Raw genomic sequence first — 19,169 nt, 5'->3', positions numbered from 1 at the left:
CTTCCCTGGTGGCACGGTGGTTAAGGATCACCTGTCACTCTTTTCAAGTGTGCGTGGATACGTACTACAGGGGGGAAAGCTGGGGAAATGCACAGTCACACACGGGGGAAGAAGCAGAGGACACGCACGTCCCCTCGCTGGCTACACTGCAGGAATGCGTGCCTCTCAGTCTTCGTTGGTTCTGAAGCTCCCTGAAGTGTGCTGACATTTGGGCTGCAGAGACCCTCACCTTCTCTTTCACCTCCTCTTCTAGAATTGCTTTGCTCTATTTCTGTATCTATAAATATGTCATGATGATCATTAATAATGTTAATGATATCGCTGCAAATGATGCCACACGCAAGGTTTGGCTTCTTGGAACATTTATAAACCCAAACCAGTACCTGTCACCTCTCATGTTGCTTTCAAGTCCTTCCATTTAAGTAACTTCTTTTTACCTTACAAGTCTGCCTGATTGACCTTTGAACTTAGCCACCCCTAAAAGCTGTGCCCGGTTCTCTGGGTCAAGCTGGATGGTGACGAGCGGCAGCAACACACACTTCTCTTCGCTTCCTCCTGACATTTGCTTAAAGCTGAGACCAGTAAGGATTCTGACACTAGTGCATTGCTCCTCGAGCTAAAGTCATTCTACGGAAGTTTGCTGATTAGTTTCAGGACCCAAAACAACACAAGTCCCTCCTCCTTGATAGCTCCTTCACATCTCAATCCTGCAGTCCTTACTCAGGCAAACTGTGCACTGCCAGAGGGGCCCTGGGCTCTGCCACACACCCAAAGGAGCTCTTCTCAGTGTATTTCTAAATGGCCTTACACTTGGTAGAAGAAACTGAACGGTTGCTCCAATGCAGTTGCAGTCTGCAATCTGCTAAGTCAGGGCTCTCATTTGTGTCCGAGTTGGCCTGATATGGACTGCATCTGGTTTACGTATAGATGGGTCCTGTTGGGGTATGTGCACAGACATGAGAGCGTGCGTATGTATGCCCTCTGTGAGATAGATATACATATATGTATTTATTTATTTACATATATATATGTAAATATATATTCACACATCTCTATATATTTTAATGTATTGCACATGTATATTTAAAATATATATAAAAGAACTCTAAAAAAAAAAGAACCCATCTGCCAATGCAGGCCACATGGGTTCGAGCCCTGGTCCAGGAAGATCCCACATGCCACGGAGCAACTGAGCCCATGGGCCACAACTACTGAGCCTGCGCTCTAGAGCCCGCAAGCCACAATTAATAAAGCCCGCGTGCTGCAACTACTGAAGCCGCGCACCGCAACTACTGAAGCCTGCGCGCCTACAGCCTGTGCTCCGCAATAAGAGAAGCCACCGCAATGAGAAGCCCATGCACTGCAAGGAAGAGTAGCCCCCGCTCACCGCAACCAGAGAAGGCCCGCGCGCAGCAACGAGGACCCAATGCAGCCAAAAATAAATAAATATATATATATTTTAAAAAAGAAACAACCTAGTGTCCAGGGTGTGTGTGTTGGGGGAGGGTGAGTGGGGACCAGATGCACCGTTAAGGTATGGGCATCATATCACAGGCCCTGAGGAATTGGGGTTTAACCCTGAGGAACTGGAGATTTTAAAAGTTGAGAACAAAATGTCCCATGTCCGCAAGGAGCTTCCCGTCTAGAATCAGAAGTGGAACAATCCCCAGCAGGGGCTACGCTGACAGTGGGCTTCCTGCTAAAGGCTCTTGGAACGCAGGAGTGTTCTCTGCCGGCCCTGGGGAGACGCCGCCTGCCTCAGCTTAGAAGCCTGCCGCTCTGCGTCAGGGCCGGCTTTTGACTCTTTGTCCCCAAAGCGGGTGCTTGTTTGTTTGTTCGTCATAAATTTAAATTGAGGGGGAAAGTGTCGTAATACCTCGGTTAACCACTTTGCCTCGGAGAACTGAGCTGATCCAGCCACGGCCAGCCCCGTGCCATGGAAAGCAGGACACAGCGCGTGCACGCGTGCGTGGGGCGGGTGTGCATCGACACGCCGCTGCCTTCCTTTGTCCCTTCCAGCTTCGGGGTTTTCCTGGGACTGTTCCTCTCTTCTGGAGGGAGGGGCGGGGGCGGGTAGCGGAGATGGGGAAGGAGTTGGGAGGCACGCTGGAGAGTGTCTGTGGCAGAAACAGACTGCGAACAAGCAACCGGGGCCACCAGAGAGAGAAATAGGAGCGGAGCCCATGTAAATGCACTGACCGAGAGCATTCCTGTGGTTCTAAACAGATCTGGACAAGTTCACGCAGGGAGGGGTACCGTGTGATGGACCAGGGCCAGAACTAAAAATAAGCCGTGTTTCTATGCCGAGCAGGAGCGCTAGCATCTGTGGGACTGTGGCAGAGGAGAGGGGAGTTTCCGCGCCCCCAGGCACAGTGAGGCCAGAGAAGAGGCGAGGGAGGGGTTGGCCGGGCCTCCGTCTCAGCAGTGAGATAGGATGATGCTCCCCCCAAACAGGAGACCTCTCTCCTCTTCCCAGCTGGGAAGCTGAAGCCCAGAGAAGGCAGAAGTCGGGCAGGGAAGGACTGAGGCAGAGGCTGTCCCGCAGCAGAAGAAAGACTCCAGGCGTTACTGCTGGCCAACCCTGGAGGCTGGCCCATCCCTGCCAGAGTAGCAGAGAGGGGTGGGGCCGCCTCCAAACCTCCTCCCCAGGGAGCAGTTAAGGAGCCCAGGAGTGGCCTGGAGTGGAGGGAAGGGACACAGCACTTACTGGGTGTTCACTAGACGGGGGTGTTTTCCACAGGGTCCCACAACGATCCTGAAAGGTGGGTATTTCGCTCCGTTTTGACAGATTATGAAAACAGGATTCTGGACTTCTCTGGTGGTCCAGGGGTTAAGACTCCGTGCTGCCACTGCAGGGAGGGAGGGAAGGAAGGAAGGGAGGAAGGAAGGAAGGAAGGAAGGCAGGAAGGAAGGAAGGAAGGAAGGAAGGATGGGAGGGAGGGAGGGAGGGAGAGGAAGAAAGGAAGGAAGGAAGGAAGAAAAAAGGAAAGGAAGGAAGGAAGGAAGGATGGGAGGGAGGGAGGGAGAGAGAGGAAGAAAGGAAGGAAGGAAGGAAGGGAGGAAGGAAGAAAGGAAGGAAGGAAGGATGGAGGGAGGGAGGGAGGAAGGAAGAAAAAAGGAAAGGAAGGAAGGATGGGAGGGAGGGAGGGAGAGAGAGAGGAAGAAAGGAAGGAAGGAAGGAAGGAAGGAAGGGAGGAAGGAAGGGAGGAAGGAAGGGAGGAAGGAAAAAAACAGGGTTCACAAAAGACTCACATAATCCCAAGGCCACCCAGCATGTCAGTGGCAGAGCTGAGACTGGACCCCAAGGCTCTGCCCCCCAAGCCTGCACTCCTTCTGCCACCCGTCACTCATCTAAAAGGCAGAAAGGGAAGCAGACCCTTTCCAGGTGGCCCCAGAGGGCAGAACAGGGACAGGGGTCACAGGCGGGGAGGAAAGCTTCGTAATAACCAGAACTACCCACAGTAATGGCCGGCCTCAGGAAGCGGCAAGCTCGTGCAAAAGCTGGCTGCTGGGGACCGCGAGAGCGATCCAGGAGGTTCCCATCACTCTCAGGGTCTGTGCCACGTGGAAGCAGCACGGGAGCCTGGCCTGCCTGGGTCTGACATTGCCCTTGACCTGTCCTTGGTGTGGGAAGGAGGGAACCTTGAGTCTGGGAAGAAGGGAACCATCTCTGGAAGCTGCCTGCTAATGGATCAATCATTCGAGCCGTTTGCAACCCTGATATCCAGCACCAAGCGGTCGGAACAGAGCCCGGTCCTCAGGCTGCTGAGTGCCTTCTAGGGAAATAGGGCTCCCACACAGAGGGAGGCAAGCACGCCAGACCCAGGCAAGAGAGGGTGTTTGCTGCAGAAGCAAGGGCTAACTTACGGGCCGCCTCCCAGGTTTATAAGGAGGCAAGAGACAGGACACTGGGGCCTGGAGAACCCAGGGAAGGTGCCTTGCGCTAATAATTATAGTGTTAATAGTGTTATTCACAGCTTTTTTTTTTTTTTGAGCCTTTACTATGTGCCAGACACTGTGCTGAATGTTTCGGATGCATTGTAGGATTTAACCCTCAGAGCACCCCGTGAGACAGGTGCTTTTATCGCCTTTTTACAGACAAGGAGACAGGCCCAGAGAAGGGATGTAACGCGCCCAAAATTGCACAGCGAACGTGGCAGAGCTGGGACTCAAGCCCGGATCTGCCAGACTCCAGGCTGGTGCTTCTGCCATCTCTGCCCTGACACAGAAATAGCTCCAAGACAGAACGTAATTGTTTCCTATTGCTGCTTAACAAATTAGCACAAACCTAAACGCACGTTTATATAACATTTGTGTAGGTCAGAAGTGCGAGCTAAAATCAAGGTGTCAGCAGGACTGCCTTCCCTTCTGGAGGCTCCAGCGGAGAATTCAGTTCTTTGCCTTTTCCAGCTTCAGGAGGCCATACTCAACCCTCAGTACGTGGCCCCTTCCTTCGGCTTCAAAGCCGGCTTTGCCGTGTCTCTCTGACCTCTACTCATACTTCCCCTGACCACAGCCAGCGAAGACTCTGATTTTAAAGATCCCCATGACTAGACTGGGTCCCCCTGGGTAATTCAGGGTCACCTCCCCATCTCAACACATTCAAAGGTTCCAGGGATTAGGGTGTGGGCGTTTCAGGGGCCATTATTCTGCCTAGCACTTATAATAAAGTGGGGAAAAAGCAAATGCACCAGTAGCAAGGTACTTAAAAGGGGAGGGAGGGAGGAGTGAGTAATTATATGTATTAGTATTTGCATAAAGGATACATAAAACCAGCATTGGTTATTGGAGGAGAACCAGGCTGATGGGGGACAAGGCTGGATGGGGATATTTTGTGTTATCACAGAAGTGTTCAAACACACACAAAACTAGAGAGAATAGTCTAGTGAATCCTTCTACCCGTCACCCAGCATCAACAGTTACCACCGTTTTGCCTTCTAGTTTCATTTATCTCCCCACCTTTTGGGAAAGGACTGAAAATGTATAGCAAATCCCACACATCGTATCACTCTAGCTTTAAAAACTTCAGTATGTAGCTCTAAGAGACAGGGGGTTTTCAGAAGTATACCACAACTCCATCATCACACCTAATAAACTTAAAAATAGTTTCTTACTATCATCTAATAATTAGTTTATATTTAAATTTCCCTAACTGCCTACAAACTTTTTTTTTTTTTAATAATTGGTTCATTTGGATCAGGACCCAGACAAGGCCCTCATGCTGTACTGGGTTGAGGTGAGTCCTAAATTTCTCTCAACCTATAACAATTTCCAGGAGATACACTCTTCCCTCTCTACACTTTTATATCTTTATTTCTCAATCATGTAAATGAATGATCTACACAGAAGTTAAATTCGGGAGACAATGCAAATCTAATGCTGTGTGGAGAGTTAAAGGATGGGGGTGAAGAAGACCATCCCAAGCAGGGGACTCAGGAGCAGAGAGGAGGGGGGCGGGGGAGGGGGGGCCCCGCCGAAGCCCCCAGAGGTGGGTGGAGTCAGGGAGCCCAGGGGTCCAACATTCTGGGGGGTTTCCTGGTCTGCTTGGCAGAGGTAGGTGGAAGGGTTGCAGGGACACCAGCGCCAGCCTAGGCTGCAGCATCCTGAGGAAAGTCCCCAAAGGGGACTTTATAAATAAATCAATAAAAGGACGATGCAACCTTATCTAAATGTGCAGCCGGCCGAGAAACCACAGGAAACCCACCACCCACCAAACCGAGCCTAGTGTTACACAAAGCACCCCCAGACCGGACAGCGGAAGAACACACAGGCGGGTAATCACGAAGGACAGAGGAGCCGCTGAGACTCCCAGACGTGAGAGACCTGAGCTCTGTGCCCGCTCTGCCTTCAGCCGTCTGCAGGATCCTGTGAAGGTCACCTGCAGACGCAGCACCTTGAGTAACCATGGCTGGGGGAGCGGGGAGTAAGCAACAGCATGCACCAGCATGTGCTTGGACTTGCATAAAGAAGGTTACATAAAAACCAGATGAGAGTGGGACTTCCCTGGTGGCGCAGTGGTTAAGAATCCGCCTGCCAAGGCAGGGGACACAGGTTCGAGCCCTGGTCCGGGAAGATCCCACATGCCGCAGAGCAACTAAGCCCGTGCGCCACAACTACTGAGCCTGTGCTCTAGGGCCCACGAGCCACAACTACTGAGCCCATGCGCCACAATTATGGAAGCCCACGTGCCTAGAGCCTGCGCTCCGCAATGAGAAGCCCATGCACTGCAACGAAGAGTAGCCCCACTCGCGGCAACTAGAGAAAGCCTGCGCGCAGCAATGAAGGCCCAACACAGCCAAAAATAAATAAATAAATTTATCACACACAAAAAAAATGAGAGTCAAAGAGATCCTGAGTACGGAAGGAGCAGTGGAAATTCTCCCCACTTAATATTGCTAACAGCCAGATCCCAAAGCCCCACTCCCCATATTATCCCTGACTGAAAGAGGGGTTGCTGCAGGATGAATAGGAGTTTGCTGGGAATAGGAAATTTACGGTAGACAAAGAGAATGACAGAGTCAAAGGAAGAGAGGCGGGAATGAGCCCAGGGCGTTCAGAGAATTAAAACGAATTCAAAGTGCTAAATCAATGTGGGATCTTGGATTGGACTCTGGGACAGGAAGAGGACATTAGTGGAAAAACAGGTGAAATCTGAATAACATCTGCAGCTTAGTTAATAGTACTGTACTTAGTTTTGACAAATCACTTTTTTTTCAGATGTTGACATTGGGGGGAAGCTGTACTATCTTTGCAACTTTTCTGTAAACCTGAAATTATTCCAAAATAAAAGAGTTAGTAAGAAAGAGAGAGAAGGAAAAAAGACAAAAAGAGCAGTACAAAATGGCTAAAGCATGTAAGTTGCCAGAAGGGGGGAAACGGTGATGGGCATCAGCAGAAGCCGGCTTACCGGGGCCTCCTGTGCCCCACCACGGGGTCCAAACTCCATCTCTCTGCAATACTCCACGGCGATGTCCCCTCTTTCTGAACCCTTCCCACAGGCCCCAGGGGGACGCCAGCCACAGCTTCTTACATTCATGTTCATCTTAACTATATTTCACCTGCCCATATGTGCCTGAACACACACACACAAAGATCCCAGGTCTGCTACACACACACACACACACACACACACACACACACACACACACACACACAGCTCATCTAGGAGGAGCCCTGTGTCCAGCCTCTAATCCTCCCCCCGCCCCCGGGAATCTAGAACCATCACCCAGAACAGAGGTCAGCAGCCATCCCCATTCCCCGTGGTGGAGGAAAAGCAGTCACCCTCCCGGCTCCGCAGCTGTGAAAAGGGAGCCTCAGAAGGACAGGCTCCAGCAAAGGCAGGACCAAGACGCAAACTCTCCACCTGTCTTCGGCCCCAAAGACTCAGACGCTCAGCTTGCGGGGGGGGTACTTTCAAGATGGCACAACCCCTCGGGTGTCACCTGCAGTCCCTTCACCCACCTCCACAACCAAAGGACAAGAAAGACAGAGCACCCATGTTAACACAGCCATTTACGCCGTGCAGAGGTAGTTCAGCACCCGGGTCCTGGAGCCAGATCCCCTGGGCTCAAATCCCGGCTCCGCTGCTTCCCAGCAAGTGAATTCATGCGGCCTCCATTTCCCCATGTGTGAAATGGACATAGTAAGACTCTCAACCTCAGAGGGCCGTTTGAGGATTAAACGGGTTTCCACATAGCAATTGTGCCCATCCCAGTGTTCGTTCTTTGGGCTCCTACTGTGGGTACTACAGGAGCTGATCATCTACTGGGGGACATTTTTTAAAAAAGATGCATGAAACATGAAATTACTGGGAATTCCCTAGCAGTTGAGTGGTTAGGACTCCGTGCTTCCACTGCAGGGGGCAAGGGTTCGATCCCTGGTCGGGGAACTAAGATCCGCATGCCTTGCGGCTCAGCCAAAAACAAAAACACACACATGAAATTACCACCCGGACACACACATGAAATTACCACCCGGGACACACACATGAAATTACCACCCGGGACACACACATGAAATTACCACCCGGGACACACACATGAAATTACCATCCGGGACACACACATGAAATTACCATCCGGGACAACGTCTGATCAGAGTCTAGCGGGTGACTCAGAAAGCAACTGCTACAGGAGCGCTGAGAGGGAGGGCCAGCGCAGACTGGGATGATCGAGGATTCGGGAAACGCAGGGGCCGAGCTGGCCTCAAAGATGGGGGCTGCTTATGGGGGAGAAGAGAAAAGGATGGGCCAGGGACTGGGGCAGAGGGAAGAGGCGGTGGGAACCCAGCCATAGGTGTGGGTGTGCATGCGGTGTCCCAAGAGAGGGAACAGAATTGTAAATACTATAGGTTGTGACAAGAGAGCAGAGGGCCTTTATGATGAGCTTAGAATTAGGACACGAGCCTTTCATACATTCAGAAAATATTTACTGTGCACCTGCTGTGTGTCGGGTACTGTGCAAGGCCCTTGGGATACTTCTGAGAACAAGACAGTCACAGTCCCTGCTCTGGAGGAGCTTACGTTCCTGCTGGAGGAGCTTACGTTCCTGCGGAAGGAGGCAGATTATAAACAAAACACATACTAAGAAAATTCTTTCCTCTGTTAGAAGGTGATAAGTGTGATGGCAAACAATTTAGCAGTAAGTGGAGCCCAAGAGGTTTTCGAGCAGGAAAAATGCGCGAAGCAAAGCTTTAGGAGTTACGACAAAAAGACGATATTAAATATTAGTCACTGGGGCTTCCCTGGTGGCGCAGTGGTTGAGAATCTGCCTGCCAATGCAGGGGACACAGGTTCGAGCCCTGGTCTGGGAGGATCCCACATGACGCGGAGCAACTGGGCCCGTGAGTCACAACTACTGAGCCTGCGCGTCTGGAGCCTGTGCTCCGCAACAAGAGAAGCCGCGATAGTGAGAGGCCCGCACACCGCGATGAAGAGCGGCCCCCGCTCGCCGCAACTAGAGAAAGCCCTCGCACAGAAACGAAGACCCAACGCAGCCAAAAATAAATTAATTAATAAAAAAAATATTAGTTACTTACAACTCTTCGTCACCCCCCACCCAATCTCCTGAAGTGGACAGATCCTGAGAAATATGATTTGTTTTGCTGAGCTGGGGTAGTGGGAAGTGGAGGATGCAGACCGGAAATGCCGAGTGAGAGCTACGTTGCTCCCCATGAAGCGGAGGGCGAGGGCCAGAGGCTGGCAGGGGCTGGGCAGGGGTGCAGGAGACCAGGCAGGCGTGGCTGCACAGAATGGAAGTTTGAAGAAAGATCCAAAAAGCATTTTGAGAATGGTGTTCTCTGGCATGCAAGCTGTCACCCCTCATCCAGTTCTCCGTGAAATCTTCATAAACTCCATACTCTGCGTGGGTGGTCTCCACAAGGACTACGCGTGCGTTCAACACACTGAAAAGAAGTTATGGTGGGGGTAGGGCGGCCCAAGGCAGCCCAAGCCCAGTGACGTGGCAAGGTAGTCGGTCCAGCGATGCGTGCAGACTGGATGAGTGAATGACAGGAATGCGGGTAAGAGGATGGGACAGTTGTTGGGACTGAGGAAGGGCTTCGAGGACATGGCCCCATCTTGGGTGGAGCAGGTGGAGAGAAAGCTGAGCTATCAACACGGAGCTGGACTCAGAAGCCCTGAGGTCTGCTTCTCTCTCTAAATCCCTCTCTCTTGGGTGGGGAGGGATAAACTAGGAGGTTGGGATTAACATATACATACTACTATATATAACACAGATAACCAACAAGGATCTACTGTAGAGCACAGGGAACTCTACTCGATATTTTGTGATAACCTACCTGGGAAACTAACACAACACTGTAAATCAACTTTATTTCAGTTAATAAATAAATAAATAAATAAACTTCCTTGAAAAAGATAAAAAATTTTTGAAAGACACCAACAATCCAATAATACCCTGTCATTTGAACAGAGAAAAAAATAAGAAACAAAATAAATCAGTCTCTCCTGCCTTGGGCTTTGCTTCTTCATTTTTAAGTTGGACAGCCTCAGTGGCACCTTCTACCGGTGACGGGAACAGTACAAGGAAGCAGGAAGCACATTCAGTGAGCAGGTGTGGGACCAGCAGGAGCAGAGGGATCCCAGGTGAGAGGAGGGTTCGGGGCTGACCGGAGGGTGTGGGCAAGGAGAAGGGCAGGCGGCTTCTTGTGTAGGGAGCCCCTCGGAGATTATGAAGTCTGATCTTGATGTTTATTTTGAGATGCCTATTCGTATACTATTGACTCTGTGACAAATTACCACAAATTTAGTGGCTTAAAATCAGCACACGTGACTTTACAATTCTGCAGGTCAGAAGCCCAAAATGAGTCGGCAGGATGACATTTGCTCCCTCTGGCAGCTCGAGGGGAGAATCTGCTTCCTTGCCGCCTCTGGAGCTGCCTGCATTCCTTGGCTTGCGGCCCTGCGTCCTTCCCATCTCGGCCTGCGCCTCCACGTCTCCCTCTCTGGCTCTGACGCTCCTGTCTCTTCTTCTAAGGACTCGTGGGATTACACTGGGCCCATGAGTACATGCCACGATAGCCTCCCCATCTCAAGATCGTAACGTAATCACACGTGCAAAATCCCTTTTGCCATGGAAGGTAGTATCTTCACGGATTTGGGGGGTTAGGATGTGGGCATATTTGTGGGGACATTAGGGTTAGGGAAATGCTCTACAGGCCCTCAGATATCATGATGAATTTAAGCGCAAAAGAAAAATGGTGGGAGGAACAAGTGGGGATGCACGTCCAGGGAAAGAGGGGAGCAGAGGACAGAGGAGCCATGCCTGAGGAAGACCCACTCCCTGGCAGTTTTTTCACAAGTTTGCAGACGGCTCCTATGGGCCAGCAAGGGACTGGATGCTTGGAGAACATAGAAACTAACCAAATGCACGTGTATTTAGAGGAGCTCGCCTCCAAAACGTGTACACAGGAGAGATTACGATGAAGCCCAGTGAGTCACACAGGAGAGATCCAAACAAGGTAATCCGTGGAGGAAAAGACCGAGTGTTCAAGGCTTCACGGAGTAGTGACATTTGAGCTTAGTAAGAGGCGCAGCAAAGACGTTTCTAGAAGGGAAGGGAGTGAACCAAGGTGGGTGGTACAACCCCAGGGACAGCAAGGGAGAGGTGTCCAGAAAGAAGGGCTGTTCAGCAGGGTCATGGCAAGGAGAAATGGCCACCAGTGTGGCAGCTGGGAGGCCTTAGTGGCCCATGAGAGTGGGTTCTCCAGCCGCCTCCCATAGCTGGAAGCAAGACCGGGCCCAGGAAGACGGGTGTGGCCAGTCCTCAGGTCCCTAGCCCTGTGTTCAAATCTTACCACCAGGTGGGGCACAAGAGCCAGAGTGAACCCTCAGCCAGGGCAGGGGTTTTTCCAGAAACAGGATGCCCTGAGGGAAGGGAGGAAAAGTTCTCCCACTCCATCACCACACAGCCTGGAAGGCCTCACTGCCTTCATGTGATCTCTGACTCAGGGGCTTACCCAGATTTTCCCCTTCCAGTTAAAGCAAAACCATATTTTTTCCGTTGCTCCCTTTCTTGGTTGCCTGTAGGACTAAAGGCCTCTAACAAACACACTTTGGGGCGGAGGCTCAGGGCACCACACAACAGAGGGGACCTGATATCTCCTAATTCAACATGTCACTGTACAGGCCCAGACAGAGGAGGTGGCTTGTCCAGAATAAACCAAAGGGTGGGATCAAGAACAGAACTCAGATCTCCTCACTCACATTCTCAGGACTCCTCGATTGTACGTAATTTGATGTTTCACCATAGCCCTCTCCCACCAATGGTTTCTTGAGGGTAAATAGTAACAGTAATAGTTAACAGTAGCCAACATTCCCTGGGCACTCCAGTGGCAGGTGGATGACCTCAGTCAGTGCTCACAATTACCCTTAGAAGGAGTTTCTTTTATAAGCTTAAATGTTTGCTCAACTCCTCCCATCTGGACTTGTGAATGAGGAGGTGGGGCGGGGAGAGGAGAGGAGAATATAAAAAAGATAAAATCCTTTCTCTCCTTAGACCTGTTCTCCCAAGGCAGGTTCTCCCAACAGCACCATGAGACCTTGTCTGGTTTCCGGCCTCAGCACCCCACACCCTGCTGGACCCCAGCCATCCCTGGCCACGGTGGGTCAGGGGCAGTGACCTAGGAAAGAGTATCAAGACTCCTCTGCCCGTGGCCACTATTGGCCACATTTAGGGAACTTTGTTTCCATGACTGCTGCTTCCCAGTCCTCCTTCCTTCCCTGTCTCACCCACTATGGTGGTTTCCCCAGCAGCTGCCTGTGGTTTTGTGCCTGTGCCTTTCCACATGGTTCCCTCTGCCTGGAGTTCCCTCCCCAGCCTTGTCTGCTGGCCCACCTTCCAAAGTCAGCTGCGGTGTCCCCCTCGCTGGAAGCCTCTCCCAGCTCAGGCAGACCTGGGTACACGCCCCAGCCCCTGCTGTTTCCTAGGCAACATCTCCCCCTGTTAGCACAAGTTCGTGTGCCTGACACACAGTGAGGCCAAACACCAAAACGTCGGAGTTTGGAGCAGAGAAAGGTTTATCAGGGCAGGGCCATACAAGGAGATGGGTGGCTCACGCCCTAAAAAAAACCCCAAACTCCAGGAAGGATTTCGAAGGGTTTCAGCAAAGCTTTTTTAAAGCCAGGCAAGGGACAAGGGTCGCAGGGTCTGTGATCAGCTCGTGCACAGTTCTCTGATTGGCTGATGGTGAGGTAACAGGGCAGTGTCACAGGGGTCTTAGCATCGGGTATGTATAGGACACAGAGCAGGCTCTCCAGAAACACTGGAAGAAGAAACGAATGAAATCCTCCTCGGCTCCAGCTGGCCTGACTCTGATCTTGCCCTCGCTACCCCCTCTCCTGGTTTGCCCCCCTCTCTCCAGCCTCCACCCCGTTGCCCCACCCCTTGGTCTCTCACCTGAACTACTCCACAGCCTCCTAACGTACCTCCACGGGTCCCCAGCTCACCTTCGTTTCCTGCTGCCCCGCTCCCCAATTGCAGGTGCCCTGATACACCTCACCTTTCAGTCTAACCCCCCAAAGCTCTGAGCCAAGGCCTGGAGATAGAGGCAATGGTCCTTGTCCTCAAGGAGCCTCCTGCCTGCTCCTCCCCTCAACCCCCAACCGCCCCCTGCCACCAGCCACCCAACTACCCAAAGCACAGGTTCCCTGCTTATAAACACTTCGGTGACCCCTCACTCCCGCTTGCAGAGTCCAGGACCATGAGGCACCTCTAGTTACATCCCCACCTTCACCTCCCTACACGCCTCCCCCAGCTGTGAGCTCCAGCCTAGACCCCAGACGGCCCCAGCCCCAGCTTTGCCTGATTCTCCCATGATTGCAACCACTTTTCCTGGGGTTCTGCAGCATGCTTTCCAATTTGGGTCAAAGGCCCCTCCTTTAAGCCCCCCTGGCCTTTAAGCCTCTCTCCTTGACCTCCTGTAACACGCTCATCCCCCTCCTGCCCTAAGGACATAAGAGGATACTGAAAGGTGTTTTTGAATGAATGCATCAATGAGACAGATCTAACAACGATAGTAAACAGAGCAAAATATGTACTTTAAAGTGGTAACGCAGGCTGTTTCTGGTGAGTATTATTTTGAGTTACGGGTTTTTTTTTTTTTTGCTTATTGGTATTTTCTGATGTTTCCGTAATTGAGCAGGTTTTGTTTTTGTAATTAAAAAAAAAAAACCACCAAAGGAAACTTCATTTTGAAAAAAATACGAAAAGGTTTTGGGATTTCAAAAGTAGGGGGAATCTCCTCATCCTCTGGTGAGAAACAGGAAAGGAATGTTTAAGGGGCCATAGAATTTCTACAAGTGAAGATAGGAAGGCAGGCCAGCCAGAGGGCACACACCACATGCCAGGTGCAGACCTGGGGTGCTGGGGAGGGCAGAGTGTCCCCTACAGATGCAAGATGAGGAATTTTAACTTATCTCATTGAATGTGGAGAGCTGCAGAAAGAATCCTTCTCTTCCAGTTTTACTGAGATAGAATTGACCTGCAGCACTCTATAAATTTAAGGTGTTCGACATAGTGATTTGACTCACATACATCATGAAATGATTACCACGGTGGGTTTAGTGACTATCCACATCTCATACACATACATTAAAGAAACAGAAAAATATTTATATTTTCTCCTTGTGATGAGAGCTCAGGATTTATTCTCTTAACAATTTTCCTTTATAACTTGCAGCAGTGTTAATTATGTATTATATTGTACATTACATCCCTAGTACTTATTTACCTTAAAACGGGAAGTTTGTCCCTTTTGACTACCTTCCTCCAATTCCCCTTCCCCTCCCCTCCCCACCACTGGTAACCACAAATCTGATCTCTTTTTCTGAGTTTGTTTGCTTGTTTTGGAAGTATAAATTGACCTACAACACTGTGTTAGTTCATGATACATAACACAGTGATTCGATACTTCTATACATTTCAAAATGATCACCATGACAAGCTAGTTACCATCTGTCACCATACGAAGATATTACATAATTATGGACTATATTCCCCACACTGTACATTTAATTCCCATGACTCATTTATTCTGTAAGTGAAAGTCTGTACCTCTTAAATCTCCCTCGCGTAACTCTCTCCTACCCCTACCCCCCTTCCCTGTGGCAACCACCTGTTTGTTCTCTGTGTCTATGACTCTGTTTCTGTTTAGTTATATTTGTTTGTTTTTTAGATTCCACATGTAAGTGAAATCATACAGTATCTGGCTTTCTCTCTCTGATTTATTTCTCTCCACATAATACCCTCTAGGTCCATCCATGTTGCTGCGAGTGGCAAGATTTCATTCTTTTTTATGGCTGAGTAATATTCCATTGTGTATATACACATCTTCTTTATCCCTTCATCTATTGATGGACACTTATGCTGTTTCCCTATCTTGGCTACTGTAAATAATGTTGCAATGAACACAGGGGTGCAAATATATTTTCAAGTAGTGCTTTCATTTTCTTTGGATAAATACCCAGGAGTGGAATTGCTGGGTAGTTCTCTTTTTAATTTTGTTAAGGAACCTCCATACTGCTTTCCATAGTGGCTGCACCAACTTACATTCCCCCCAACAGTGGAGGAGGGTTCCCTTTCCTCCACATTCTCGCCAACATTTATCATTTGCGGGACATTTCTGAGCGGGGGAGAAACACCCTAAGCACTCTGGTACTGGAGCTTCAAAGAGGTAGCAGTGGGCAGAGTCAAAGGGCAAGAGCGCGGGTGATGGGGAGTAGAGGCAAGAACAGAAGCCAGGCCACAGGCTTTGTCTTCTCCTCTGGGCCATCTGAACCTCAAGTCCAGGAAGCACTCCCGGACTGCCCGGCCCTCAGACATATTACTATTCAGTGATGGTATCTGAGAATTACTCCCATAAGCTTCCGACCGATCTTCCCACCTGGACGGCGAGCTTCTAATTCCTCCTGCTCCGCATGCTGTGCCGAGTAATAGTGTGCTTCACGAGGGAAGGTTTGCAAGGAGCCGCCCCAGGGAGACATAAGGCCAGGCAGCTTCTGTTTAAATCGAGGCCAAAGCAAGAAGAGCCCTCATTCTGCGGCAGCCGGCCTGGGGTTAAGGGACCTCGGCCCCGACCACCGGGGAAGGGGTCTCCCAAAGCAGAGGGCTCGAGAAGGACGGAAACCAGGGGACAACCGGAAGGGCGAGGCCTCCACTTACTCCGGGACGAAAGCAGCCGAAGATGACTGACTGGAAAGACCCCAGGACTGCTGGGAGGAAACGGGGAGGACGGCGGGAAGTCAAGGCCGGCCGACTCGGTGGGAAGGGCCGAGCCAGAGGCGGGAGGGGCTGCGGCCACCGGACCTGGGCGGGGCGGGGCGGGGCAGGTGGGGCGGGGGCGGGGGCGAGGGCGGGGGCAGAGGCGGGGCCCGGCACATGCGCACCGCGGCGGCGCGCGCCCGAGGAGTGGCACTTTTTAAAAGTGCAGTCCTGAGGCCAACCCGCAGCCGCCAGCACCTCGGTCCGAAGACTGGTCCCGCCCGTCCCGGCCTCAAGCGCCCCCGTCCCACACCAGTCCGGCCCAGGCCAGTCTAGCGTGCACCATGCCGGTCAAAGGAGGCACCAAGTGCATCAAATATCTGCTGTTCGGATTTAACTTCATCTTCTGGGTGAGTGAGCGCGACTGCCGCGCGCTCCTCTCCGGGGCCACCTGTCCACCCCGGGCACCCGGTCCGCGGTCGGGGTTGCCGGTCACCGGCATCGCCTGCGCAGGGGAAGACTCCTGGCGGGAGGAGAGGGCACTGCGGCCGCCAGCTGGCTTCTCGGCGGGGGCTGAGACGGGCTGGGAGGGCGCGTTGGTCCGGGGCTGGTCCGAAGCGGGGCGGGCAGGGGGCGCGGGGCCCTAGTGAACCGGGGGTGTGGGGGGGGGGGGTGTTTGCTCCCACCCCGATCCCCTCCGAGTGCAGGAGGGAGAAACGGAGCACCCCCTCTGCTGGGGACTCAAGGCCCTGCCCGAAGGGGACTGTGGCGGGCAGTGCAGCTCGTGACCCGGGTGTGGTCCCCCCGAGTGGCCGAGGCCGCGGGGAGGGGAGGATGCGGACCCTCCAAGGGACTAAGGTGGCGCCGGAGGAGCTCAGTGAAGGTCTGTTGGCACCTTTACGCCGGAGAGGAAGGGGCGTGCAGGTCGCGGGTGTCAGCGTCCCGGGCCCCGTCCCTGAATGAGCGTCGGGATCCCTCCTCCACCCCCGAGGGGGAACCTTCAGGCCCCATGCTCTCAGACTGATTCTGAGCCGGCGTGAGAAAGTCCGAGCTCCCTCGAAACTACCTGAAAGACTAGCTTGTCTTGATTTTTTTTTTTCCCCCGAAGAGCGATAAGTATCTGAGCTGGAGAGAACTCCGGGAGAGTTGGGGAGGGGTGGGGCAGATGCCTATCGGCGCCCTCAGTAGGATGAGTCCTCTGTTTCTCCATTTCCGGGAGAGATAAGGTGCCGGCCTCACCCCCTTCCCCGCCAGCCCACCCAGCAGCCGGGCGGGGCCACAGGGAGTGGACTGTCACCTGGGGAGGACGCAGGCCAGGGAGATCCAGGACTCCCGCTGCCGGCCACTCTCAGCCTGTCTGCAAATGGGAAGGCTAAGGCCGGCAGGGAAGGGGAGTGGTCCCTCCGCACCTCTCCTTGAGGGATTAAGGGGCCACCCCAAGAAAGAGGCAAGGAATAGGGGACTTTGGTGTCCTGGTTCACGGGCCACATCCCCTGCTCACAGGTGGACAGTATTTGCCCCTTTGCAGTCAGGAAAGCATGTGGAAAGGCAGGCCCTGTGCCACTCTCGATAGAGACGGCTGTAGAAGCAGGGGCGAGCCACCAGAGGCTTGTAACAAAAATGTGCTTATTTCCTTGGAGCTGCTTCCCCGTGAACCCCAGGGAAAACCTCCTGAGATTTAATCCTCTCTCTGGAGCTGACGGGGTATGAGGTTGACCTGCCCTTGCAAGACTCATCACACCCAACACCTGCTCTAGTGAGGACAGTGCACAGGTGTGCCCTGCCCAGCCCAAGGCCTGCTCTAGGGAGACCCTCCTGTGGTGGGCACCCCCTCCTCCCGGGTGTCCCTGCCAGCCAGCTAGCTGCCAGCCTTGGCTCCGCCCGTCTCCAACTCCGGCTCTAGGAAAGAACGTCAAAGGCTGACTAGCCCCGCCCCACCCCGCCCTTGTCCTTTAAGGAGTTTTTCTCTCCCTCCTCCCTAGCACCGTCTCTCCCCTGCCAGTCTCTTGGTTACTCCTCAGCTATCTGCCTAGGCTGTGTGAGGGTTTGGGGCGTGGGGACCCACGGACTCCCAGGCTGCCTCCATACCCCCCGCCCCATGGCACCTGCAGGAGCCTGGCGGGAGGCTCCCAGGCCACTCAGGTATCTGCTCAGCCTCTCACTGACTCCTGCCTGCCACCCCACTGTATCCAGACCTGCCCCTGCCTGAGCTAGGTGCTGCTGATGGGCTGTGTCATCTGAAACAGAAATGACTCATTCTAGGAACGGCTGGGTATAGAATTAGAAATGACTTTTGAGGTGATTCAGTCCAGCCTCTTCTTCACAGCGAGGAAGCGGGAACCAGAGAGGGGCTGACCTGCCCAGCGTCACGGGAACCCAGCCAATACCCCAACCCCTAGGTCCCTTAAGTCCTGTCCTCTTCCATCTCCATCACAAAACCAACAAGGGGACCTGGTAACAGGTGGTGTATGGGGGTCAGCAGTAGCTTCATGTCTCTGAATCGTTTATTGTTCAGTCGTCCTGTATTCGGGTCCCTGTACAGATGAAGCCCTCATCTCCCTTCTAGGAGGTGTTGGAATAAAGGAACACCATGATCCCCTTGTGCAGCGTGTTACTGCAAAGTCCTTTTGCAAATCTCATTGTATAGCCAGAGCAGGTAACATTCTCCCCATTTTACTGATGACCAGGAAACTAGTCCCCAGAGAGGTTCCACGACTCAGCCAGGGTCATGTGGCAGGATAGCATCAGAGGTAAGTCTGAAGGCAGGTCTGGTTGGCTCCAAGTTCAGCACGCTTTCCATCACCACCTGCTGCTGTACCTAGCTGAGCGGGAATGAAAGGAGGGGGGCAACAAGCTCTCAAAAAATAACTTTTAAGAGAAGCTATGACCTGAGGGAACTGGTTGCTTGGACTGTTATGACGTCATCACTTCCCTTTCTCTCTTGAGACCAGGAATTTATAAACTTGGTGTTTGGGACCTGATGTGGGCCTTGAAGAGCAGGAGTTGGGAGGCTAGGGGCCACCAGTACCTCATGGACAGAGGATGCTGAGGGGTGGTCCAGCAGGGATCCAGAGAGGAGAAGCCCACCTCAGCGGCAGTGGGGTGATTGGGGTGGGGGAGGGGAGCGGTGTACCTCTTCCCTGGCCCCCAGTCTCATCCCTGTGGGACCTTCAGTGACAGCAGAGCCTGCGCTGCCTGCCTTCCCCAAGTAGGGCCTCTGGTGCCCGCAGCTAAGCCAGCAGTCAGGCTGTTCTTCCAGTGCCCCCAGGACCCTAACTTCCCAGCTCTGTTTCAGTTGTTTCTGGGTTTCCTTCAGACCTCTTTGCCTACCCACCCTCCAAAAAATTTCAATGGGGAAACATTTTACAATGCCAAAGGGGAAGCCTCAGCTGTACAGTGGGGAACCGGGGCTGGTCCAGGCCAGGAACAAGGCCTTCACATTCTACCCAC

At 52.5% G+C, this 19,169-nt stretch overlaps 2 protein-coding genes across 4 annotated transcripts in view; one reads left to right on the top strand and one right to left on the bottom strand.

The window, feature by feature from the left end:
* The window catches only part of VWF (von Willebrand factor), a 199,980-nt gene extending 184,177 nt beyond the window's left edge, over window positions 1-15,803 (bottom strand). Inside the window, exons 1-2 of one of the 2 annotated variants that reach the window (XM_060306367.2) lie at window positions 15,681-15,803; window positions 2,708-2,849 (exon numbers count right to left, since the gene is read on the bottom strand). The gene's annotated coding sequence lies outside the window, so the exon portion shown is untranslated. Of the gene's footprint in view, window positions 1-2,707; window positions 2,850-15,402; window positions 15,555-15,680 lie in introns of those variants that run through there. The other variant, XM_070046402.1, reaches the window with a different exon arrangement.
* A 121-nt stretch (window positions 15,804-15,924) lies between these two features.
* The window catches only part of CD9 (CD9 molecule), a 35,575-nt gene continuing 32,330 nt past the window's right edge, over window positions 15,925-19,169 (top strand). The window contains exon 1 of one of the 2 annotated variants that reach the window (XM_060306729.2): window positions 15,925-16,129. In XM_060306729.2, coding sequence (XP_060162712.1) covers window positions 16,064-16,129 — 66 coding nt within the window. In that variant the 5' untranslated portion in view covers window positions 15,925-16,063. The remainder of the gene's footprint in view (window positions 16,130-19,169) is intronic. The other variant, XM_030834660.3, reaches the window with a different exon arrangement.

This window comes from Globicephala melas, chromosome 10, assembly GCF_963455315.2.
Source record: "Globicephala melas chromosome 10, mGloMel1.2, whole genome shotgun sequence".
In the NCBI taxonomy this organism is placed as follows: Eukaryota; Metazoa; Chordata; class Mammalia; order Artiodactyla; family Delphinidae; genus Globicephala; species Globicephala melas.
This window is presented reverse-complemented; position numbering and strand designations above follow the sequence as displayed.